At 42.4% G+C, this 26,890-nt stretch overlaps 1 protein-coding gene across 1 annotated transcript in view; it reads right to left on the bottom strand.

Moving 5' to 3' along the window:
* The window catches only part of Lgr4 (leucine rich repeat containing G protein-coupled receptor 4), a 102,169-nt gene extending 95,971 nt beyond the window's left edge, over positions 1–6,198 (bottom strand). The window contains exon 1 of the mRNA XM_005064808.4: positions 5,986–6,198. Within this exon, the coding sequence (XP_005064865.1) occupies positions 5,986–6,170 (185 nt within the window). The 5' untranslated portion in view covers positions 6,171–6,198. The remainder of the gene's footprint in view (positions 1–5,985) is intronic.
* Positions 6,199–26,890: the final 20,692 nt, after the last annotated feature.

Raw genomic sequence — 26,890 nt, 5'->3', positions numbered from 1 at the left:
CAAGTACACAGACGGCACTGTTTAAAAGGAGTATTTGATCTTGCTACAGTCTTTACAAAGTTGAAACGCCATTAAACACCTACGAATTATAAAATCATGATCTCTTTCACTCTAAGAATGCTTTTTAACTCAGTTTATGAACCTGCTTCACTTTCAAACAATAGGCTGATACCTGAAATGCAGTTTGACCATCAGGGGCTTAAAGATACAAAAGAAATGTCAAGAAGGCAGACAAATTAGCCATTGTGTAAGAGTACTGATTGGTTGCATGTCCTAGATTTTTTCTTCTTCACTGCCAGTACTACAAATTGGAGCATTTTATCACCTTCAATCAAACTTTTACAAAAATAGTACTTTACTAAGCAGAGGTGGGGGGGTAAGACTTTCTTTTTTTAATCTACTGAAAACAAGCTCTGACGTTGCCAAAATGGACCATTCACAACTTTTAAGGAGCAACCTAGATAATATATTTATAAATCTAAATTTTTGTTTTGCTTTGTTTTTCAAAACAGGTTTCTCTGTGGCTTTGGAAGCTGTCCTGGAGCTAGCTCTTGTAGACCAGGCTGGCCTCGAACTCACAGAGATCCGCCTGCCTCTGTCTCCCAAGTGCTGGGATTAAAGGCGTGTGCCACCGACGCCCGGCTTATAAATCTAAAACTTTAACATCAGCTTTTACAGATGGAAAGAGCAATGTTGTCCAATCATAAATACTTACAGTGGCTTACTTATATTTTTCAAAGTTGAAGGCATAGTCGGTGGGATTAAACTTTTAAACTATTATATTAACAACCCAATAAAGTATTTTTGTTACCATGAATTGGTTCCCAGGTATAGGAACCTACACTGTGACTTTACAACAGCTGCACTACATGTTTATGGAGACAAAAGTAAGAGTCGTCTCAGATTCTATGATTCTTACAATTTTGTGTTCTACAGAATTCAAAGCACTCCAAAGAAGAGATGGAAGCCACCATATAATACCCATTACAAACACACATGCACACACACATATCACACACGTGCACACACCCACACCACACACTCACGTATACACACACACCACATAGTACACACATCACACGAATACAAACCACACACTCCTACACACACACACACACACACACACACACACACACACACACACACACACACACACAGTGAGAATAGAATAAGTTCAATCAAGGAGACCAGAAACTAAAATCCCAACTGGCAGGCTGTCAGTCCTTTCTACCATTATAAAGATGACTAAAATACAAATCTGAGAGACAGACTGACAAAGGCAGAGGCCAAGAAAATGCCTAAACTTGCCTGGATCCACCTACTAAGGCAGATCTTTGATCTTTCCTGAGAGATTAAGCTGTCAAATGTTACCTTACAATTCTAAAGCTAAGAGCCAAACACTTGGACAGTAAATATTTGTGACACCAAAACTGGCACAGTAGTCAGTTAAACTGGCAATTGTGAACTATTATTGGTTACAGCAACTCTTAAGAAGTGCAGAATAAGTAAATCCCCGGTATAAATTCTCAGCACTGTTCAGGCAACAGCTAACACAGATGCCCTCCCTATTTCATGGCCGTACTTGAACAGGATAACTGGAGAACCTACTAGGTAGGTGAGAGAGACCCCATCACTTCTCTTCACACAACTACCTCTCGAGAAACGTATAAAGCTTAAAATTCTGACTTAATATAGCTTTGTGGTAGAGTGTTTGCCTAGTATATGCAAGGCCCTGAAGCCCCAATTCATTAGAAATTTACATTAAATAGAAAAAAAAAACTCTTGTCAATAAAAGTTGCTGCTGTCTCTGTTTTCCAGACTGCAGAAATTAGGGCCCTGAAGGGTTAGGCACGTGACTCATTCAAGGTTACTCCAGTGAATTACTGACAGATCTGGAACCCAGCTCCTCATGTTTCCCATAGAATGCTCTTTCCTCTAGGCTAGTCAAAGAACACAGTGGTTCACTAATTTATAAAATAAAGGACCTAAATTGAAAGATAGACTGGCCTTGCTTTGAAGTATGCTTTTACATAAAACTAACACATCCCTAACAATGAAATCTGAAGAGAATTAGAAAATCAAAAAAGATATTAAATGTTACTACTAATAAAGAATTAACATTCAGACACTGATGATGGGTTTGACCTGCTATGGAATAAAAAGTAGATGCTGGAAGCTAGAAAAAAAAAATACTTTCAACTGATATCTGTAAAAACAAAAAACAAACAAAAAAAAACAAGGTGTGTGGTAAACTAGAGAAAAGACACCTTGGAGAAGAATCCGAGAGGCTACTCATAAAAGGGGAAGAAAAAGCAACTGGTTCCTCAAAAGGTACTTCAAAGCCCTTCAGGTAATTATCAGGCCATGAGAAAGGCTTGATAAATCTGCTCAGGTACAGAATATCCTCACTGTGAAGGTCTGAGTTATGACTAATTACATGGAAGAGAGGACACTGAGTAACTTTTTGTACAGTATCCAAATTAGTGAAACAGAGTGATTTTCTTTTCCAAGTGTTAAGCCATACACACAGGAAACAATCAGGGCTATTCTATCCCAGCAAAGCATGCTTGCTACTCATGAATTCTGCAACAAGTCTCCATGGAAAATTTCCTAACACACACTTCTAAACACAGGCAAGAACTCCTCCAAGTGAGTGGGATAAAGAGGCTGAGGCAGCTTCAACGGGAAGAATGGTCTGCAGCTCTCGAGGTCTTCTCAGGAGCCCATTCTAACACTGCCACTGCACCATCCTCAAGTTCACGAACAATTACAAGATCATCACACTACAGGGAGTAAACAGCTTGCAGATAATCTAGGGATTGCAATTATTTTATTTTTTTCAGATAAGGAAACTGTCGCACAGTCCAAAACGCTGTGGAAATACTCGCCCAAGGCCACACAATTACTCAGTGGTGAGCTAAGGATATGATATCAAAGGCTCAGATTCACCTCTCTCCCAGGAAGTCACAAAAATAGACTTTATCATCTTAAAGTTATATGACAGGTATAATTTGGATATGAAACTTTGTGTCCCAAATCTCTAGTTCTTAAACTTTGTTGCAGAATCGCATGGACCAGAAAACACACTTACTCTCCCACCCTACTGCCACCATTGTGACTTCATCTCTTTCTCTCCCCTAGCCTTGGAATGTGGGTGACTAACACTGACTTTATCACCACCAAGGTAGTGGATAACCTTTAATCCTTTTGATAAAATAAAATGGAATTTGAGTATTAGTAGGATTATTTAACTGTGATAGGCCCACATAGAATTGTGGCATAGAATTCAAAACAGCTATAGCTGTGCAGAAATGCAATAATTACAAATGGTATTAATGCAGGAGCCCCATCAAGGATCCTGGAGATTTCATCTGCTTCTGTCCCCCCAAGTCTTCTAAGAAAGCATTCAGCGGGACACACAGTCTGACTGAACAAGTTTAAACCAGTCTATAGGCCTTCTCAATTCTGGACAAAGGGCTAAATGCTGAGATGTGAAGTTTGGCAACCCTTCATGGTGTCTGGATTCCAAGCTCTTCAGTGTGGTCCTATGTGCTTATTTATTCACCCCAGAATTTGCTTTAAATTTCTCCAGTGTACCAGGCCCCATGGACCGAGCCAAATAAAATCCATATTCTCTGATGGTCCTGTGGTCTCCAAGGGGAGTTAGTTGTGCACACACCTCAGAGACAGGAGTCACTTGACAAGTCAGTGAGGAATAAGAAAAACTTTGAGAACCATAGTCTCATCTTAAGGCTTCTGCTTGTAATACCACAAATGACAAGATTCAGAAATTAAGACTAGAGACTGCAAATATGGTCTTGGTGTAAACCGTAGTTCATGGATGCTGCAACGGGTGCCTCATAAGGGAAGCCCTCGGTGACCTCAAGTTATCCTGTGAGAGCAGACAGAGTGTAGACCTGAGGCACCTACCCCTCCTGACTCGGGCTCTGCAGATTCAGGTGGTTTCCTCGTGTACTAAAAGCAAACATACTGCCCTTCAAAACCCTTTTTAAGACAGAGTAGTCATATATATATATAAATATATATATATTATATTATATTTGTAAAATTCATATTTCTGAGGGTGAAAGCAGGGGACTGAGCAATCACTCTATTGACCACATTTGACCACTGCTGCAGTTTAGAAAAAAATGTTACCTGTCCACACCACAAGCTATTCGCAGTTACTCCCTAAGACTCCACATTGAAGATAGGGTGTGTCGTTACCTCCAGTGAAATCTTCGGGTTGTGTGGATGCTCTCTGGAGAAGCGTGTGACCATAAAACACGACATTACTCTCTGTTAGGTACTGTGTAAAACGGGTCTTTTCCTTATGGGACAAGTCTACTTGTTAACCTTTGAGGAATGTACTAAACAGAGTCTTTACAAATCAGCTAGACATTGAAATCCTAGCTTATAAAACTATTATTATTATAATATAGAAAGCCTTCTAAATGTTCTAAATGGTTCAGGTGACATCACCTCTTTTCCGCTTGAATTCTCTTAATGTTTCCAGAGAGTTTCAAGAAAGTAAAAACCTACCTCCTCTATCAAGCAAGGACTTTTCCTCAATTCCCAATCCTGCTCATACTTTGCCACTTAATACATCCCTGTGAGCAAAACCCTGCACGCTTCCAAGTTAACTCTTTTGGTGAAAAGTTAAATATACTGAAAGAAAAGGCCTTTCGATGTATAAGCAATACCTGAGACCTAGACAAAAACAAAAGACTAGGGTGAAATACCCGAGTTGCAAAGCCACAGGCCTCGATTCTCATTATCCCCGACCTACAGGGCCAGCGAATGCCTTGTCACCACCCACCTGGAAATACAGCAATGCCCCGGCTTGCCTAAAAGGGAGTTTTCCCTTCATATGTTATTCCTTTAAAGCTATGCATAAGAGGTGTCTTTTGGTAGCTTGAAGGTAAAAAGGAAGTTTCCTTTGCCCGAGGGCCTCTCTGGCCCCTTCCTCTCTGACAATTCCTGATTTAATCGTGCAATACAGGCCACACAACACGACAGGACACAAGCTACCCTTCCTTCGCTCAATTACCCTATTCTCTTTCTATCCCTGGCATTTACCAACACCACCTCCAACACCTACTTCAGACTCCTCTTTCCTGAGATGTTGAAAGCTCTCGGGGTCTCTGAAGAAAGGGGTGTGGAGGGTGGGAGTCATCTGAGTGACTCTTCCTGACCTCAAGCAGCTCAACTGAAAGGTTCTACTGGTGAAGGCACAGGCAGAAAAGGGTCGCCACCTTGCAGGCTGCACTGAACGTGTGCTCTGGAAGTTTCTCTCCCAACATTCTCTAGCTTAGGTCAGCATTCCTACTTTAAAACGCCATGTTCAGTAAGAGGATTCCCGCCGAGAGAAAGCTGAGTCTTCCCTCCTCCCTGGTGCCAGGCGTGTGGTAGGGAGTCGCGAGTGGATCTGGGCTAGGGGGCCACACCGCACAGGTAGAATGGGGCCAAACTGGAAAGCGATTCACCCCCTAAGGTGCAGGTGTCTCTTCTCTCCGCCTGTGGGAACCCTGGGGGGATCCAGGTGCTTCCCCAGGGAACGTGCCTTGTTGGCAAACACAGGCCAAGTTCTAGGCGCCCTCATCCGTGGCCAAAGTTTTGCCAGCCGAACAGGGGGCCGCATGGGGGAAGAGGTCGCGTGAAAGGCTGCCAAGGACAAGCGTTTCCAGTGTCCTCCCTCCTTCTTGATCCTAGATACATTTGGGATCTGAGATGGGGGTGGGAGTGTGTAATTGAGTCCAAAAAGTCTGGGAAAGAGAAAGCTCCTCGAGGCTAAGATTCGGACCGGCCAAGTCTGGAGAGGCCACCGTTCGGGAAAAGGTGCCAATGCCCCCACACATATCCACAGGTGATCAGTGCCCCCTGGACCCTAGGGCGCTGGGGGTTGGGAGGCTAGGGTCTAGCCCTGGCTCCGCCCCGCTGCGCCCCAAAGGTCCCCCAGCCCGAAGCCCGGTCGCCCTAACTCACAGCGCTTGGGTGAAGGCGCTGAGCCCGTCCGGCACGGCCGTCAGCCCCTTCCCGGAGCAGTCCACCCGACGGTCGCCGTCGCAGCTGCAGGGCGCAGCGCAGAGAGGCGGCGCCGCGCCGCTGGGCCCGGCCGAGCCGAGCAGCCCGAGGGCGAGGAAGCAGAGCAGCCGCAGCGGGCCCGGCATTGCTACGGCCGCCGCCCGCGCCCGCCTCTGCCTCTCCCGCGGCGCCTCTCGCTCGGCTCGCCTCGGCTGCCCTCCGCCGCCCCCGGGGCAGCCGGCCTGCCGGGCTCAGGGCCCGGGCACCGTCCCTCGGCGGTCCGCGTGCACTCGCTCCCTTCAGCAGTCCGCCGCCGCCGCAGCGCAAGGACGCGGCGCTCCGCAGTTTCTCCCTTCCCGCTGCTCCATGGACGCGCACGGGCAGCCCCGCGGCTCGGTGGCTCAGGCCAGCCGGCCCGGCCCAGAGCAGCTGCCGGGGCCGCGCGCTGCCATCGCCGCCGCCTCCTGTCCCGGGCCTCCTCCAGACGCACGGCTCCTCAAGGTTGCGGAGCGCAGCCTCCAGCCATGCCGGCCCGGCGCCCCAACCCCCGCCCCGGCTCTCACAAACACCCCGGCTGTCCTCGTTCTCCCCGCGGCGGCTCCCGCTCTGTGCGTCCTTTTCCCTTCTAGGGTTGCACGCTCGCCTCCGGAGCCCCCGGCCGCCGGGTTATGCAAATCACTTAGGTACATGCAAAACTAACCCTGCTCCTGGAGCGCCATTGGTCAGGGGAGGTCTCGAGCTCATTACTATGCAGGCAGGGCAGTCGCTATTGGTCAAGAGTAGAGGGGCGTGCTTCTCTGGAGTGAGTGACAAGGTAGTGCTGCTGCTACTGCTGCTGCTGGTGGTGGTGGTGGAGGTTCAAGTAAACCCCTGACTTGGCTGTGTCTGCGTGTCAGGTTGTGGATTGAAGGTAGACATATCGGAAGACTAGGAGTCTGCTGTTTCCCTCCCCCACCCAGTCTTTTTCTTCCCCCTGCAGAAATTGGATCTCCTAAATTGGATGACCTGAAAAGTAAACTCGCCTCCAGCTTTCAGTCGTTTCAAATGACTCTCTGCTGTTCCTAAGGGCAAGGGCACTGCGAGCTTTGCAACCAGGGGAAAGAAAAGAAAGATTTAGAAAAGGAGGGAGAAACGTTTCTTTCTATCTGACCCAAATTTTTGAGTTTTAGTCGTGCACTAAATTAAACAGTGTAAACCCTCCAGTGTCTGTTAAGAGAAGCTTTGTGTCTCATTTCACCTCTGAGATCTTAGTGCCCGTTTTCATTCACACTTGGGAGCCAAATTAGCGGTTAATCATCCATGACACAAATCAGACTTCTTTCTCCCTTTAAAATCCAAAAAAAACACAAAGATTTTGAAAAGTCCAAGACAGTGGTATTTCTGAGCACTGAAACAGAACATTCGAGTGTCAACTCACTGCCCTTGCTTGAGACACCAGAGGCAACTTGTGTGTTAACTATCAGCAGTCTTTCCTTTTTCTGGGCTTTTATTTTCCTTGTGGCCTTCTACCCACACAACCGTTGTACAGAAAATGTAGCTTTGGCAGTGCCTCTTTTCTTGCTTTCTGCAATGCCTTTGGGTTGTTTTACTCTGTATTGTAGACGCTTTTAAGGAACCCGTCAAGTTACAGCACGAAGGGTATTAAAATATCTGTACTGTATGAAGTTAACAAGACATCTCATGTAAATAAATTAATGAAGGCCTAGACAATATCGTAAATGAAAAAATTCCACTATCTTTGTAGCCAAGAACTTATGGTGAATAATAATAATAATAAAGTCAGCGAATCAATAAATGCAGAAAAGAATGATGTATTTCCTCACTAGAGGGTTGAAAAGGAACTTTTAAAAAAGAATGGCCCTCTGGTTTTATAGGCATGGGCATCGGAATCTCTTGGGTACCATGATCTGTCTCCTTCTTAAGGTCATCACAGAACAAATTCTAGCTTCTGAATAAAAATTATAAAGTTAGGTCTACTTGATACTTTGAAGTCTTCTCTTCCTTAAAAACAAACAAAAAAAAATGCTAAAAGGTGACACAATTTCTCATCCTAAATGACACCTTCTGCTGTATTAAAATAACTATAGACTTTACGGGTTTCTTTCATTTCTAAGGAATATTTATGTGACAGGATCATGTTATGTAACACAGACTGACCTCAATTCACCATCCTCCTGCCTCAGACTCATGGATGCTGTAATAATAGTATGATAAGACTATTATTAATATAATTATGACATTTAATTATAACATATCCATAGCATATTATATAATATAATTGATAATATAATACAAATATATATTCGTATGTGCAGACTCATTTCCATGCTTTCTCCCTCTGTCTCTCTGTCTTGTCTCTGTTTCTCCAACTTTTTCTCTATCTGGCTGTCTCTCTAAAGAAGTGTTTACCAGTGGCTGGAGAAATGACTCAGTAGCTAAGAGCAGTTGTTCTTGCAGAGGACACAGGTTCTGTTCCCAGCACCCAATTGGTAGTTCACAACTATCTGTACTCAATGTCCAGGGACTGTCTCCTGGCTTCCATGAGCATCAAAAATGCATGTGTATGTGGAACACACATGTACATGAGCATCAGGCATGCTTGTGTATGTGGAACACATATACGCGAGGACCAGGCATGCATGAGTTTGTGGTACACACATATACATGCAGGCAAAACACTTTTATACATCAAATAAAGTATTTTCCAAGTTTCAGTAGTCATAAGAATCACATGCACAGTATAATTTAAAATGCAGAATAATTTAGCGTGCATGGACAGGGGCCAGGCATTGGCATTCTAAAAATCATGGAATGAAAATGACACAGGTGGTTCATGACCACTTTCAAGAGCTTTGTTTGTTGTGGTTGGTAACTTAGGCGAAAACAGATACTCAGATTTTCAAAATGGGAGAGGTATAGATTTTACTAAGGAATAAATTTTTCTTGTTTAATGCCAGGTGTTGGTGGTGCATGCCTTTAATCTCAGTACTCGGGAGGCAGAGACAGGCGGATCTCTGTGAGTTTGGAGGCCAGCCTGGAGTGAGATACAGGACAGGCTCCAAAACAATACAGAGAAACCCTGTCTCAAAAACCCAAAAGGAAAAAAATTATTGTTTATGAATTGAGGAAAGTAAATTGTAAGATTCATGTTGGAGCTTAGTCAAAAAGATCACAAAGGACTTTGGCAGTAAAATGGTGAAAAAAAAAATCTATTAAAAGGTTCATATCCCACAGGCTGGAGAGATTCTGACTTAGCAGTTAGGAGCACTGGCTGCCCTTCCAGAGGTCTTGAGTTCAATTCCCAGCAACCACATGGTGGCTCACAACAATCTATAGTGTGATCTGTTGCCCTCTTCTGGCATAAAGGTGAGCATGCGAATAGAGCACTCATACATAAAATAAATAAATCGTTGAAAAAATAAAGGTTCATCTCTCTGTCATTACTACATCATGTGAGCCTTACTAAGAATAAATGGATTTCACTTCTTGGACACATTGTACTGCTAGGGCATAAAAGCAGAATGAACTAAAGAAACGCAATCTTCAATGAGCTGTCCCAAATAACTAGAGAAAAATGGTTACATTTTCCTAAGCTACAAGCACCAGGAACACACATTTTGTGGCAAGCAGAAAGTCACCTCACCCGTGTCTGCTCAAGATAGGTCTCTTCTGCTGCATACAGATAGCTACATGTGTAGCACCCACAGGTGAGGTAGGGACTGGATCTTGCCAAGTGACTATGCTAGTACACACTGTAATTATAGACCCAGAGAAGCTAAAGCTGGAGAATCATAAACTCAAATCCAGCTTGGGCTACACAGAGAAACAGCCTTAAAGGGAAAGAGGGAAAAAATGTGTGGCCTGGTTGCTGTACCCTGAGGACACTTTGTGGGGTATTGGGAGTGAAGGAAGTATCCCATCTGGTGATGGTTTCTTTGGTACCCTTGTGCAAAGAGCCCAGGACTGAGTGGTAGACAGACAGACTTTGGCCACATCACCCCCATTATCTTGGCACTCTATGTATTCTGTGTATGCTAGGTAAGGATCCAAAGTACTCAGTTTGGAACAAAACAAAACTGGGACAGTAGGGGATCCCAGCCAGTGCTAAAATGATTAACAGGTTAAAAATGCTCACCTATACAGAATTTCATTTTTTAGGTAATATCTCCGACTTACAACAAATATGAAATTACAGCAAGCTGCTTATGGAATAAAATGTTACAAATATGTTTGAAGTCCTCTTTGTCTTTCTCCCCAGTCATTCTTTTCTTCCTCTCCCTACAAAGTAGGCGTTTTTCTAAATGTCATAGTTAATTCCCTGGCATAGCTACACAGTTTTCATTGTGCCCCAAAACAAAGTACAGTATTGCCTTGAAAAATATCATTCAATACTTTTCTGCAACTAGTTTTGTCTTGCTCTCGACATAATGAGTTTTTTCCATGTTCATGAAGTTAAAAGCTATGCTTACTTTTCATTGTTGTATTATGTTCCACTGAAAGAATTTTCCCTGGGAACTGAGAATTCAACTCAGTGTTGTAATGCAAGTTTATAGTAAACATCAGTAAACTTTCTGTTAAGGACCAATTCTCTGTCACAATTCTTCAATGTCACTATTTCAACTCAAAAGCAATCACATATAACAGTAAGCAAGCAGTTATGGATGTGTTTATTCCAATAAGATTTTCTTTGTGCTTGTAGTGATAGATGTGTGTGTGTATGTGTGTGTGTGTGAATGACAGGGTCTGTGGAGTCCTGGCTGTCCTGGAGCTCACTATGTAGACCAGGTTGACCTTGAACTCAGAGATTCTCCTGACCGTACTTCCCAAGAGCCGGGATTACAGGCATGTGCCACCCAAATATTATGACATTTTCATGCATATATATGCATATATATGTATATATATATCACTATACTTGTTCTTATTCATCTTATTCCTTCCTTGTCCTCCTTCATATCTTCCTGTTGCCCTCTGTTTCCTTTTCTCCCTAGAAGATCCCCTTCTGAATTCCCATCACGTCACATGTATGTCATTTATCTCATTTCCCCTTCCTATGACCATCCGCTCCCACTTATGATCTCTTCCTTCCTTTCTACAGTCCCCTTTCTATTTTCGATCCCTCCCCCACACATACTACACCACACACACACACACACACACACACACACACACACACTTTTAAATCTGTAATTTACATGTGTGTCTTTTTTAGTCTGATTTCTTTTGCTTAACAATGACTTCCAGTTCCATTCATTTTCCTGCAAATGCTGTGGTTTCATTTTCCTCTAGGACTGAATAAAATTCCATAATGCGTGTGAAACACATTTTCTCAATCCATTCATCTGGTGATGGACTTGTAGTCTGGTTCCATTTCTCTGCTAATGCGAATAGTGAGGTCATAGGCATAATGTGCAAATATCTCTGTGGTATGCTGACCTACTCCTTCTGGTATGTCTCCAAGAGTGCTATGGGAGACAGTGAGCAGTTCTATTTTCGTCTTTAAAATTTCGTTCATTCATTAATTATTATCATTTCTGTGTACGTGTATTCATGATGAGGCTTCATGTTGAGCCAGTTCTCTCCATCCAGACTTACACAGGTTCTAAGGCTCTGATTCGGGCCTCCAACCTTGCATGGCATGCAGCTTGCTATCTTGCCCACCTCTGTCTTCAGGTTTTTTTGAGACACCCTCAACTAACTTTACATTCCCACTATCATTATATAAGGATTCCTCTTTGTCTACATCTTGATCAGTACTTATTGTTGTTTGTGGATAGCTATACTGACTGGGGTGAGATGAAACCTCAAAACAGTTTTAACTGGCAATTTCATTATGGGTAAGGATGTTCAACACTTTAAAATATTTATTGGGCATTTGCAGTTTTCTTTTGAGAACTGTCCTGTTCTCAACCCATTTATTGATTGGGTGGTTAGTTCTTTTGGTGCTTCATTTATGCAGTTCTTTATGTGGTCTAGAAGTTAATTCTTGTAGGATGTGTGGGTGGCATAGATTCCTCCCATTCTATGGGTAGTCTCTTTGCTCTGGGGATCATTTCTTTTACTGTGCAAATGCTTTCAAATTTCACATAATTTGCATGGCGGTGGTGCTGCACGACTGTAATTCCAGCATTCCAGAGGCAAAGGTGGGTGGGTCTCTGAGTTTGAGGCCAGCCTGGTACACAGGGTGAGTTCCAGGACAGCCAGGGCTACACAGTGAAACCCTTGTCTTGAAAAACCAAAACAAACAAAATAATTGTAAATTTTTTTTGAGGGGGACTGCATTGCTTTTCTGAATTACTTCCAGTAATGTCATTTTTACAGTATGATTCTGCCATCCATGATCATGGAAGATCTCATTTTAAAAAGAATTCTTCCTTCCTCCCTTTGGTATCTTATTTTTCACAATAGGTCTTCCACCGCCTTCGTTGGATGTATTTCTAGGTATTTTGTTTTTCTTAAAGCTATTATTTTAATTTTTCTGATTTCTTTCTTGGCAAATTCATTATTGCTATTTATGAAAGTTGTTGATATATATAAAATATAAAATAAAATCTTTTTAAAAGTCTACTGGCTTCTGTGTATTGACTGTGTCCTTTTCCTTTTCTGAAAGTATCAGATTCAAGAATTGTCTTGTAAAACTGTTAAGGTTTTGTAATTATAAGATCTTATTATGTGCAACTAGAGATCATTTATGCTTTTAAAATTTGCTTTATCCCCTTTTATTTTCTTCTCTTGTCTTATTGCTCATGCACTGTATTGTATAAGAACAGTGAGAGCTGGGCCGTGGTGGCGCACGCCTTTAATCCCAGCACTCGGGAGGCAGAGGCAGGTGGATCTCTGTGAGTTCGAGGCCAGCCTGGTCTACAGAGCTAGTTCCAGGACAGCCTCCAAAACAATACAGAGAAACCCTGTCTCGAAAAAACAAACAAAACAAAACAAGAACAGTGAGAATGGGAACTTTTGCCCTATTCACTATCTCAAAGAAAAAAATAGGTAAAACCAGTTTATCTCTACTTGGTATAATGTTGTCTATGGGTTTGTTGTATAAACCCCTTATGAAGTTGAGACATGTCCCTTGTATTCCTATTTTCTTTAGGGATTTTATCATAATCAAACATTTAGTTTTGTTAAACACCTTTTCTGCATCTATTGAGACAATAATGTGATTGCTATCTTTAAGTATTGTATTTATCAGCTTGGAAATGTTGAACTAACATTGCAACCCTGAGAGGAAACCACCTCAGTCATGGTGTATGATCATGTGTTCATGCTTGCAAAAATTTTATTTTGAAAGTTTTCATCTATGTTCAACAGTGAGATTAGTTTATTTTTGTTGTCTGCTTACCTGGGTTTGGTATCAGGGTAATATTCACTGGCTTTGTAGAATGAATATGGCAGTATCTCTTCTTTTTCTATTTTGTGGAACAGTTTGAGGAATATAGTATTATTCTTCCTTTAAGGTTTGGGAGAATTTATCAGTAAATTCATTCAGTCCTGGAGTTTACTTTGTGGGGATACTTTTTATATCTGCTTTGATATTTCTGCTTTGCTATGGATATATTTAAATTAATTAATTGTACATTTTTATTTAATTTTGGTAAATCATATGTCTTGATATTTGCCCATTTCTTTTAGATCTTCCAGTGTTTTAAGTGCGTGTTTTCTAAGTACCTCTAATTATCTCAAGGATTTCACTGGAGTCTCTAATACCTCTGTTTTTTTCTCTAATTATATTCATTTGGGTCTTCTTTCTCTCTTCCATTTTGATTTGCTGGGGAATGCCAGTATTGTTTATGTTTTCAAGGAATCAACATTTTGTTTGATTGACTATGGTATTGCCTTTTAGTCTGCCTTAATTTTTACTTTTTTCTTGCTGCTTTCTGCTTTGAGGTTTGGTGTATTCTGGTGTAAGACTTTGAGTTGCACTCTTAAGTTATTTATTTGAGACCTTGCTGATTTTGTAATATGAGAACCCTTGTTATTTTCCAACCTCATGTTTTTGACAGTTAACTACATCACAAAGAAGTTCTCAATTTCCTTGCTGAATTTTTCTTCCCACACTTCTTATTATTTATTCTAAATTGCTGGTATTTCTCACTCAGTTTTTTGCTTTTGTCTTCTCAATTTCCTTGCTGATTCTTTCTTACTGCATTTCTTACTTTTTCATCTAAATTACTGGTTTTTCTCATTCAGTTTTCTGACTTTCCCTTCAGTGTTGTTGACTTTGCTGTTCAGTGCCTGCACTAAATGCATTTTCTTATTTTTTGATGTTTTATTAGTAAGTTTGAAATTCACCCAATATTTTGTCTATGTGAAATCACTAGTTGAAGAATATAGTTTTTTTTGGGTCATATATTTGTAGCTATAATAAAATAGCATGACAAAAGGGAGCTTAGGGAAGAAAGTTTCTTTGGCTTCTGGTTCCTTGAAAAGTCTAGAATGGTGGGGGAGACAGGAGAGTGGAAGGCTGAGCAACCACTTTATCCACATGTAGGAAGCAGAAAGAGCAACGAAAATAGGGTGAGGCTATAAACTCTGAAAGTCTCTCTATACTTCCTCCAGCCAGGCTTCATGTCCTAAAAGTCTATAACCTCTCCAAACAGGCCCACTACCTGAGCTTATGGGGAACATTTCTCATTCAAATCACCGCAGACCATATTTGCTTTTTCGGATTTCTTGCTTCTATAAACATGATGTGTACATCTTTTGGCTTGGATATCATTTCCAGTTTTATTCGAGGATCTTACTGAGCAACCAATCCACTCTTCAGAACTCAACCCTATGTCTCTTGAGAATTCACCCTGTCTTGGCTCTCCAGCTTGAGGTGGCTGATGTCTTAGCTGGAGGTAGAGGGTATCTCCCCATTGCATTGAGATCCTTAGAAGCCAGCACAGCACTGAGATCTGTATAGACGGAGGACTTATCTGCATCCTCTCAAAGCATCCCAAGTGTTAATCTCCCTGCGGGATGCATGCAGCTGTGGGTATCCAACAGACCACTGAAGTGTCTGAATTTTCAGGCTTTACAGAAGTGAATTGTAGGTAGGTAGATGCAGTGGTTTGTTCACCTGCTGAGGTCTGACACAGAGCTACCAAATTCCAAGGTGAGTCTGGGCTGATGAAATCTGCTCCTGGCAAGTGAGTGTAGCATGAATTCTCCTTGGTTTTAATAATTCAAACTCAGAGTCAGCTATTGGGGTGAAAGCTGAAGGATCAGAGAAGCAGAGCGGTGAGCCACTAGAGGACCTACCTACCTCTACCAATGCTCAGACCAAAAGGGCGATCCTGTCTCTATGAATCCTCAGACTGACTGCCCTGTGTTAAATTCCTTTCTCTGCCCAGACATATGCCTTCCTATCTCCACCTCCCTAGTGCTGGGGTTAAAGGCATATCACTCCAAGTACTGGGATTAAAGGCTGGAGCCACCACTGCTTAGCTCTGTTTCTCTTTTAGACTGGATCAATTTTGTGTAGCACAGGGTGACCTTGAACTAACAGAGATCCATCTGCCTCAGTCTCCCAAGTGCTGGGATTAAAGGCATGTGCCACCACTGCCTGGCCTCTATTGCTGAGAGTGCGGCTAGCTCTGCACTTGATCTTCAGGCAAGCTTTATCTGCTCCATTATAAACAAAATATCCCCACAAGCGAGGGTGGGACTGCCTCTCCATGTGCACTTCACTGCCCGAGCGGAGTGTCCTGCTGCCTATACTTTTCTACTGTCATTATCTGGCCATCTGCTGTTCACAAGCATCTCTCAGGGATGCCTGTCACCCTGGGGATCTGTTAGATTAAGTTCGCATTTCCTGTCCTGTGTTTCTTTCCCCTTTAAGTGACCACAGCAGCTCAGCTAAAGTTATTTAGGAATTTGTTACTAAATAGTAAATTGTCTCTCAAGATAGGGCCTGACCCTTGCTCACACGTAGAGTAATAACATGGGTGTTCTACCTGAGGAATGAACCCTTGTCTCATTAAACTCTACACTGTGTTTGTGGTTTGTGAGGGTTGTGAACTTGTTCCCAAAGGTAAGACTTCCAGTCTCTTCTTTACCAAGACCACTTGACTAAGCTTTAACAGCCTCCCACTCTACCCTAACCTCTGAGATCCACAGCTAGAGCTATCTTCACCTTGGATTTTTGTGAGTTGCCCATGTTTTCTATCTTAGTGAATTTCTGACATTAGATCTCTCTTTGGAATTGTCACCACGCCCACCCCACCCCAATTTCATGTGGAGACCAGGTTTACCTAAAATTCACTATGCAATGTAGAATAGCCTTGAATCAACCTTTCTTTCTTTCTCTCTTTCTCTCTCTCTTTCTTTCTTTCTTTCTTTCTTTCTTTCTTTCTTTCTTTCTTTCTTTCTTTCTTTCTTGCTGAGACAGGGTCTCTCCATGTAGCTCTGACTGGCCTGGAACCAGACTGACTTCAAACCCAGAGATCGATCTGTTTCTGCCTCCTGAGTGCTGAAATTAAAGGCATGAACCACTCACTATACCTCGGAACCATGAACTCTTCATCCTCCTGCCTTCACTTTCCAATTGTTAGCTTGTAGATGTTGGCTGTGGGTCACCATGCCTGGATGGAGAGCCTTTTTTTTTCCTCTTTGAATTTTCTTCACTGTGTCATCCTACCCAGATCATCTCAGATCATTATCATTATTATTAGATAAAATAAGTTAGTTGTGGATCATAGACCCCAACTGGGTTCCCAACCCGGTTTTGCAAGGTGCAATCTTTTATTTGAATTTTTCTTATCTTTGAAAACCAATTTATGGGAGATGAGGTAACATTTAGAAGGATATGACTCAAAGGTACCCATATTTTCTGGTGAGCTGAGATCAAGCAATGAAAATGTGATGTCTAGGCAAGTTTTTACTAAAGATTATGTTAGAAAACAAACCCAAAATAAACCACTGCAAGCTTCAAAAGGCCTCTCTTTCTGGCATGAATGGCTCAGGGGTATTCTGAACACTGAGAATTCATGTGACCTTTAATCCAAAATGCGCTCCAAGTATTTTTTACCTGCTGTAACCTCGTGGCCTGTAAGAAATGGTTATTGAGTTTAAGCAAAAGTACAGGTGGCAAACATCATCTGAAATTATAGCTAAATTTGTATATTAAAAATATATGAATGGTGTATATCTGTGGACACTGGACACACATGCATCCAAAGGTATGTTAAGCCATACTCCATTAAGAGGATAAAGAAAATGTCAAGTCTAGTAGTTAAAGTTCCAAGATGATCATTATTCACAGAATTCAGTGGACAGTTTCTGTGCTCTGACTCTCCATGATTGCATGTGGGGGCTTTGGGATGGAAAGGCTCCCACATTGGGGGACTGAAGCATGCAGTGCAGTCATGGTCTTACGTAAGTTGCTTTAGCCTGCTTGTCCTTTCCTCCTGGATTTTAGTGTCCCTAGGGTGAAGAAATTGTGTTTAATTTGGGGAGAGGACTTAAAATAGCATAGAATAAACGATAATGTAGGGGTTTTGAGAAATCGGAAACATCTTTTGAACTACACATGTAGTTTGGTCCTCTGATTCACCGGGCTGGTGTGGGGCAATGGCTGGGGAGTGGCTGATAATGGTAAATGCCACCTGCATGTGCATCACGTTTAGGGTGTGCAGGCTGGGTGGGGAAGCAAGGCTGGCTGCAGGCCACTCTGGGAGTCAGTGCATTTCATAAGTCATCAGTCACTCACTCTCTTCACCTGGCGGGACAACTCCAGATGAGATGCCCTTTTTAGCTGCATGGTGGTGGCGCTCACCTTTAATCCCAGTACTCAGGAGGCAGAGGCAGGCAGGTCTCTGAGTTCAAGGACAGCCTGGTCTACAGATTGCGTACCAAGACAGCAACAGCTACACAGAGAAACCCTGTCTCAAAACAAAATAAAAGCAACAACAACAAAAATACCCTTTTTACGATTTCAAGGCCCACAGTGAGCAACACCAACTCTCAAACATTCATAAATATTAGAAACAGTCTACTTATATCTTAATATGTAAGCCTTTGTAAATCTCACCTTCTCTACACAGGAGAGTGAGCCTCCAGGGAACAGTTTCCAGATTGTGCATGAAACACATGTAGGTCTGAGTCTACAGCGTATAAGCTAGTCGTGAGACACATGAGCCAAAAATGATGTGAATAAGAACCTTGAAAACGAGAAGGGTAAAAGGGCTGGGGGGTTTGTCAGGACAGGAACCCTGTTGAGACCAAAGTACCAAGCCTGTTTTATCATCAGGTTGGGGTCACTTTTTTTTTCTTTCTTCGCCTCCCTGTTTCTTCCACTTCTTCCTTATTTTTCATTTTCTTCTTTTTGAAGAGCACTCTCTTTAATTTACAAATAATGTATCTATTTTGTGGTTGGGTGGCATGTACGTGCTGCACTGCTGTGCATACGTGGAGGTCAGTGGGCAACTTGTGGGAGTCCGCTCTCTCTTCCATCACGCCTGACCTCAGCCTTGGTGGCAAGCACCTTTACCTGCTGCTCCATGTCCATAGTTTAAACTGGATCTTTTTCCGAATTCTAAACAAGCTTTCGATGCTTTAGCAAGATCTCAGCATGTGGCGGTTACTTTACAGAAAGAAGTTCTTGTAACTCGGGGGCGAGGAAAAGCAGCCTTTGGGATGAGGTGATGCGACAGGGAAGCGGTGAGATGGCCTTGGAAGCCTTTTCTTGGCTCCATAACATGGATGGGAGAAAATCTAGAAATGGGGGAACTTTGACCCAAGGGGAAGCCTTGAATAGGGATTGCAAGGACTTCACATTCTACGATTTGTCTCTCTTTTCCTAACTAAATATTTCACAAGACGGCTTCAAGAGTTAGGGGTGTGGCTCAGAGAGAAAGTTCGATGGAGCCAAGTCTGGTCCTTAGCACTGTGATAATGATAATGCAATGATAATCATCACCACCATGCAAAAGTTTTAAAATGTGTCTTTAATCTGGGATTCAAGAGCTACCCCTTATCAGGTCAGCTGTTTCTGGGGGTTAAAGCAGCCCAGTCTTAACCCCTTTGCTCATCAATCCTCCCTCTCGGTCACTGGGTTCCTTGAGTTCAGCTCAGTGTTTAGCTATGGGAGTCTGCCTCTGCTTCCATTAGCCATTAGATGAAGGTTCTGTTTCCCAGACACTCTGGCCATGGGATTGTAGGCTGGTACTCCCCAGATCTATGTCTAAAATCCATAAATGAGAGAGTACATACCATGTTTGTCTTTTTGTGACTGGGTTACCTTACTCAGGATGGTTTCTTCTAGTGCCATCATTTGACTGCAAATTTCAGGATTCCATTTTTTTTCTGCTGAATAGTACTCCATTGTGTAAATGTACCACATTTTCTCTATCCACTCTTCAGTTGAGGGGCATCTAGGTTGCTTCTAAGTTCTGGCTATTACAAATAATGCTGCTATGAACATAGTGGAACAGATGTCCTTGTTGTATGAATGTGCATCTTTTGGATATATGCCTAAGAGTGGAATTTCTGGGTCTTGTGGTAGGCTTATTCCCACTTTATTGAGAAATCTCCATACTGATTTCCAAAGTGGCTGTACGAGTTGGCACTCCCACCAGCAGTGGAGGAGTGTTCCACTTTCTCCACATCCTCTCCAGAATAAACTGTCATTGGTGTTTTTCATTTTAGCCATTCTAATAGGAGTAAGATGGTATCTCAAGAGTTGTTTTGATTTGCATTTCCCAGATGGCTGGGAATCCAGCATGGGACTGATCAAGACCCCCTGAATGTGGGTGTCAGTGAGGAGGCTTAGGCAATCTATTAGGCCTTGGGTAGTAGATCAGTATTTATGCCTGGCATACAAATGGACTTTGGGTGCCCATCCAACAATGAGAGATGTACTCTCATCCTGGACTCTAGGGGGAGGGTCTAGGCCCTGCACTGTATGAAATGATAGACTATGGACACCCCCATGGAGGTCCTCACCCTCCCTGGGGAAATGAGGGGGTATTGGGGGGGGTTGGTGGGAAGGTGTGAGAGGAGGGAAAGGGAGAGGAACCTGGGATTGACAAGTGAAGCAACCTTGTTTCTAATTTAAATTTAAAAATAAAAATAAAAAAGACATTAAAGAAGATGAAAAAATTTGTTGTGGGAAAAGCATAAAGATATTAAAAGTCAACTAGACACTAAAATTAGCTTCAAAGGAGTAAAACTTTGACCAATAGAAGACTTTTCAAATAAATTAGCTCTATACTGGCCTAACCTATTGTTCAAGAATGAAAATGTAATAAAGACATTTGAAGGAATTAAAAAAATGTGTCTTTAAAATAATATCTGAAACAAAACATCTGGAGGCAATGCTTTCATTTTTTAAAATTTTTCTACAAAGATTTATTTTATGTGTATACATGTTTTGTCTGCTTGGTTCACTTGGTAACCAGAAGAAAGCATTGAATCCCCTGGAGCTGGAGTCACAGATGGTTGAGAGCCACCATGGGAATGCTGGGAGCTGAACCTGGGTCCTCTGCAAGTGCAGCAGAAGCTCTTAACTGCTGAGTTCCTCAGAAAGAGTTCTAATTTTTTTTTGTGGAAAGGTACTTATGTGTTCATGTTTTATCTGTGTCTCTGGACCAGGCTGACTCTGACCATTCGGTCTATTTGACCAAATCCGTTACAATTTATCCTACCTGCTGGTCCTGCCACCCCCAGCTTGTGCTGATTATTAAACCACATAAAGTCACCTTGGAGAACAACTGAGAAAGCTAAAGTTCATATGAAACAGGAAAATGGGAGATGCTGAGGTGATAGGGAAGCACATTATAGGAGCTTTGATTATTCACTCCTTTTAGTCTGAAATAACACACATTATTTGTTGAACATTTTCAGAATCCTTAAAAAAGCTTTTATTCATTCATGTGTATGTGTGTGTGTGTGTGTGTGTGTGTGTGTGTGTGTGTGTACACGTGTGGTACATGGGCATATACATGCTATTATGTAGAATGAAGGTCTAAGAGCAGCTGACCAGACTCTTCATAGACCATGCGAGTCTCTTGGATCAAACTTAGGCCAATGGGTTGGGCAAAAGCCACCTTTACCTTCTGGTCCACCTCTCTGACTCTAGATTCTTTTAGGAGGACCTATTAGGTATCTACTCCTTATGATCCATTCTACTGAGGATGGAAGAGTTTTGATTGATACAGTACTATGGACACAGAAATCACCCTGGAAGACTTTGAAAATAGAATTATAGAGAACTACTTCCATTGTTTGGTTAGAGTAGATCTGAGAGATGGACTCTGGATTGTCAATGTTTAAAATTCTGTTGTAACCTTATGCTCCAAATGTATGACCTTCTGCTACAGAATCATGCAAGCAGAAGTCTTCCATGGCACAGGGTTACTTGTGTGAAACAATAATTAAGAGAAACTACTTGAGGGGATGGGGAGGGAGTGGTGGGAGGGAGGTGGGGTCTCTGCACTGAGGTCTGGCTCTAGGCATTGAAGAGACAGAGTGAAAATAGCTGAGAAGACTAAGGCTTTAAAAGCTAAGCAGGGACATCAGGGTGTCCATGGACAAAACCCTTCATCAGAAGATCCCCATGGTGCCCAGGGACAGGTCTGCTTTCCTATCCTGGTTGAGCTCAGCCAATGCCTGTGGTCATTCCAGTGAGCAACACTGGCGTTGAGGGGAAGGACTGTTCCTCTTGTCTCAAGTAGGATGATTCCCTCAGAGTCAAGAGCTGCAGTTTTGGACAGTCTCAGGATTTAAGGTGTGAGGTGACCTCCTTCTATTTAGTCAAGCAGCTTGCAATTCAATTTTATTTATGGAATTTAGGCACTCAGGGGTACAAAAGATTGTAATACCAGTTCAATCCTTTTCCTAAGGCTTGGGGACCTAACAGCATCTCACTGATTCCTGGACATACTTGTGGACATAACTTTAGAGCTAACATTCACACTTGGTTTGATCCCCTGCACCACAAAGAGGACAGTGGCTAGGATTAGCCTTGGTGGCAAGAACCTGTAGTCCCAGCTGCTCTGGAGGCTGAGACAGAAGCATCACTTTTAGCCCACAAATTCAAGACTGGGACAATACAGTGAGACCCTCATTTAAAAAACAAACAAAACCCCTTCTACCACAGTGGGAAATTATCTCCAGCGGGGAACTACAAAACTTAAAGCAGCACACTTTGTTATTAGAAAAACCAAAGTTAATGTCCAGGTCAACTGTTCTTTCTACTTTATAACTGGTTTAATTTTATCTCTAATTTCCATAGGAAATTAAAGATGCTAGACAAATTTAATGTCATACAGCAAGTTAATCCTAACCACCCAGATGGCCTTTGGTTTATTTTAAAGAAGTTGCTTGTCCCCCCCCCCCCCCCGAGATTATTTTTCCCATCTTCATGGAACTGGTGTAAAGATAGTTAAAAAGACTCAAAGCCAAAGATAATTTTCTTTCAGGTAACATTGTTACAAAATTATTATTATTATATATACCCCACCAAGGCTGTAGATATTCACTGCCATTGAAATTTCCTACAGGTTTTCTTACTTTTAAAAGTGTATTATCAGTAAGAGTTCTTTGTCTACATTTGAAAAACTCTAATTTAAAAAACAATCGTTTTCAATTCTAGCACATTTCTAAGCACAAATTTGTAAGAACGGAATTCTAAAATAGAAACAATGGCATTTTGGTGCCACCTTGTGGTAAAATAACAGATGATCATCTCTGTGAATAAATTGGTGACTAGTTCTTTTTTTTTCTTTGTAATTTTTAAACAATCTTTTTTATTTTACTTATCAATCCCAGTTCCTTATAACTCCCCTCCTCTTGCTCCACCCACCCACCCACCCACCTCCCCATCTACTCAGAGAGGGTGAGGCCTCCTGTGGGGAGTCAACAAAGTCTGTCACATCACATTGAGGCAGGACCAAAGCCCTCCCTCCTGTATATAGGGATGAGCCCATAGGGGATGGGCTCCCAAAAGCCAATTCATGTACTAGGGCTACATCCTGGTCCTACTGCCAGTGACCCTCAAAACCGCCCAAGTCCCACAACTGTCACTTACATTCAGAGGGCCTAGTTCAGTCAGTGAGCTCCCATTAGCCCTGGTCAGCTGTCTCTGTGGGTTTCCCCCTTGTGGTCATGACCCCTTTGCTCATGTTATCACTCCTCCCTCTCTTCTACTGACTCCAGGAGCTTGGCCCAGCACACAACCCCAGAGATGCTAGGTAACAAGGATAACATACATACATGAATCCCCCAGGGAAGGGGAAATGGACAAGATCTCCTGAGTAAATTGGGAGGGGGGGCAGGGAGAAAGATCTGGAAGGGGAGAAGGGGAAGGAGAGGAGAACTCCAGGGAGGGAACGGAATGGTTGATGGTCAAGTTGGAGAAGGGCAGAGAGGGTGAGCAAGGAAAGAGATATCTAGATACAGGGAGCTATTATTGGGTTATCGAGAAACCTGGCACTAGGGAAATTCCCAGGAACCCACAAGATAACCCCAGCTAGGACTCCTAGCAATAGGTAAGAAGGTGCCTGAACTGACCATCTCCTGTAATCAGATTGATGACTACCTTAATTATCATAAGAGAGCCTTCAGCCAGTAACTGAAGGAAGCAGATGCAGAGATCCACGACTAGCTCCTTATTTACAGAAGGTGGAACACATACACCACAATGGATTGATTTTCTTTGCAAAGAATTTTCCTGAATCCTTTCTTCCAGGATATTTTTATAAGGGCTACCAACACTGGTAGGAAGCAGAGCTGCAGAAGTTACAAATGTTAATATTTCTCACTAGAAAAGACTCTAGCAGCAGTGGCTTTGATCAGGTCATTTTTTTCTGCACCTCAGTTTCCTTATCTAGATCAGCAATGGGCATCATAAATTTTAAAGTGGTAAAATGAAGCAGCTGGTATAGCATGTTAAGAATCACACCATACAGCTGGGCGGTGGTGGCGCATGTCTTTAATTCCAGCACTCAGAGGCAGAGCACTCAGATCTCTGGGAGTTTCACACCAGCCTGTACAAAGTGAGTTCCAGGATAGGCTCCAAAGCTACACAGAGAAACCCAGTCCCAAAAAACAAGAAAACAAAACAAAAAAATCACACCATACATGCTCACTAAAAACAGGCACCCCCCCCCAAAACAAAAAGAAAAAAGAGATGAGTTTCCACTATTCTTCCTACTTTTCTAAAATGCTAAGACTGGAAAGGGCCCCTAATGTTTGGATAACAGGATTTTTTTTAGTGTAGTAGTAACCCTTTCCCCTGTAAATGTATTTTTCAGTTGCATACAAAATTATATATATGCATGGTTGTGCATGCCTCTATTCCCAGCACTTGGGAGGCTGATATAAGATCTCAAGTTCACAAACAAAACAACCCCCCCATGTGTTAGTGCCTCTTTATCCTTATCAGATTCAAAGGAAATATTATAAAATAATCAGACACTTTACATTTTAAAGTTCCATGTCTACCAGCATCTACAACGAAGGCTTGAAAATGTGTTTTACTAGGGACTTAGGTCTGTGTTAGAATATTTGCATAGTATTTATGAGTCAATTAGCTGCAGAGAGAAAAGAAAAATGTTTATCTCTAGACATTCAACTTTTTACTAAAACAAAGAAACCTCCAAATTTCTGTATTCATTTGCCTGGTTGCTGGATTTTTACTTCTACTCGAGTGGTCCCCCGTGCTCCTTCTGCAGGGATCACTCCCTCCATAGTGGATCTGAAGTCTGGGGAGGTAGAGCAGGCCCTTATCCCTGTATGCTGGTGGCAACAGTCCATGAGCTCCGGTCCACAGAAGCTAGCTAATTGTGAAGGCCATTTCCTTCTCAAGCGTCAAGTATATATGGGCCTGCTTATCCTTTAGCAGAATGTGAACTGTAGTCAGGCATGGTGGCTCACGCAGCTGAGGTCAGCTTGGGCTGCCGCGTGAGACCTTTCTTCAAAACAAACATCCCACCCCAAAATGTGGTGAGGTAACATGAGGATCTAGGAAAAGATCATGAAGAACTCCTTAGGTCAACATTGAGACACCTGGATTTTCCCCTCAGCAAAATGGAGACTTTAAGGAAGTTCCAATGTAGTTCTCGTTCAATCAATGCTTTTGGTCAGGTAGTTGAGTTTTAGGCACCATACATAATACTTCTGACCAAAGACATCAGCATTCCAATTAGAGAAAAGGCTGCTGTAGAAATCTTCTCGCAGACTAGAGACAATGCCAAGTCTAGACCTTTAACTGAGAAAGAAACATTAAGTCATGCTGATAATAGACTAAAATAAGGAAAGTTCTGTGGAATGGAAGACCCAGGCAGCCAGCCACTCAGAGAAAAGCTGTTACAGCTCAAGGTGTCTAAGATGGCATCTCCACCACAGAAAGTAAGAGCCAGCGAGCCCTAGCTCTCAATGTCAGGAATCTCATCCCTTCTCTCAAGAGTTCTACTGAAATCTTCACTGCACATGGAAGAAGCCACACTGAGTTCTGGTTCCGTGGTGGATCCCAGGAATTACATCACAATGTGAGTTCTCTTAGGAATAAAAGGCTGCCAAACAAAGTATTATAAACTGGTTGGATGAACAGATGTGAGTCCCACGATCAGGGCTGGCTGCTCCTGTATGCTGAGGGGAATCTGTGTACACTACCTTCCTTAATGGTGTGGGTCTATTGTACACTTCTATATGTGCAACATGCAGAATTTGCCTTATCTTTGTGTGACGTGGTGCCAGTGTTCAAATCTCCCTGAAGAGGATTTAGACTGCCTTAAATTACCTCCCATTTTCACTTGATTACTTTTGCAACAACTATCTCCCTGTAAGGTTGGGGATTAGGATTCCAAATCTTTTTCTGAAGGGACATAAGATAGCCCATAATACTGTACAACATCAAGTAAGGTCACAGGTCACACCTAAACTCTAGGCTTCCAGAAAAAAAAGGTGGCAATAAAATTTTCACGTTTTCAGATATTTCTCCCACAGGCCTCACAGATGCTTTTGCTGTATCCTGGCTGCCTGGTAATTTTATCTTTTTTGAAGTGGGGGTTTGAGACAGGGTTTCTTTGTATAGCTTTGAAGACTAGGCTGGCCTCAGAGATCTGCTTGCCTCTGTGTACTGAATGCTGAAGACTAAGGGTGTGTGCCACCACAACCACCTGGCTGGTAATTTTATTTTTCAAAGAAAAAATTTTGGGGGTGGGTGTGGAGTTCAAATCCAGGGCCTCAAGTATGGTAGGTAGGTACTCTGAGCTATAGCACTGCCCTATCCCCTAGCCCATGTCTTTATTACCCATGCAACCCACTGTCTATAAAGCCAGAGCTAGGTCACTCCCTCCCTCACAAATTCCCTTCTCATTCAGTAAGTATTATAATTGAACTTACTTCCTAACAACTTTTGTTCTGACATACCCCTCAACATATCGCTAATTTAAATTTGGTAATTCACTTTAAAAACTTCATTTTATATGTGTATTTGCCCATCCATATAGGCCACAGTACAACTTGCAAGATTGGTTCTCGCCTTTCAAGTCCTGGGGCTTGAATTCAGGTCATCAAGCTTGATGGCATTTATCTTTAGTTGCTAAGGCATCTTATTGCCCCTACTACTTCCTTTTGCTAACAGGATCCTAAAGCGACTTAATGTGGGGTCTACAGGGCTAGTACATGTAAGCATCTTCAAAGGGCTTCACACACAACGAGATAGCAAAGACACATTGACTGTAGATGACAGCGAGACCAAGTTCTGCAGGGCATTCTAAGAAGACAGAAAAGTACCTTGTCTAAGGTTCACAGTACGGAGACGAAAAAGGACTTAAAGAGTTATCAGTGTATGCTGTCAACCACATCACACTACCTCTTAAAATAATGGAAGAGAAAGTTCTGTTTAGTTATATTTTATGAAAGGCAAACAAAA

This window comes from Mesocricetus auratus, unplaced genomic scaffold (assembly GCF_017639785.1).
Source record: "Mesocricetus auratus isolate SY011 unplaced genomic scaffold, BCM_Maur_2.0 Super-Scaffold_100004, whole genome shotgun sequence".
In the NCBI taxonomy this organism is placed as follows: domain Eukaryota; kingdom Metazoa; phylum Chordata; class Mammalia; order Rodentia; family Cricetidae; genus Mesocricetus; species Mesocricetus auratus.
Note: the sequence above shows the minus strand (reverse complement) of the source record. Positions and strands in the feature narration are given on the sequence as shown.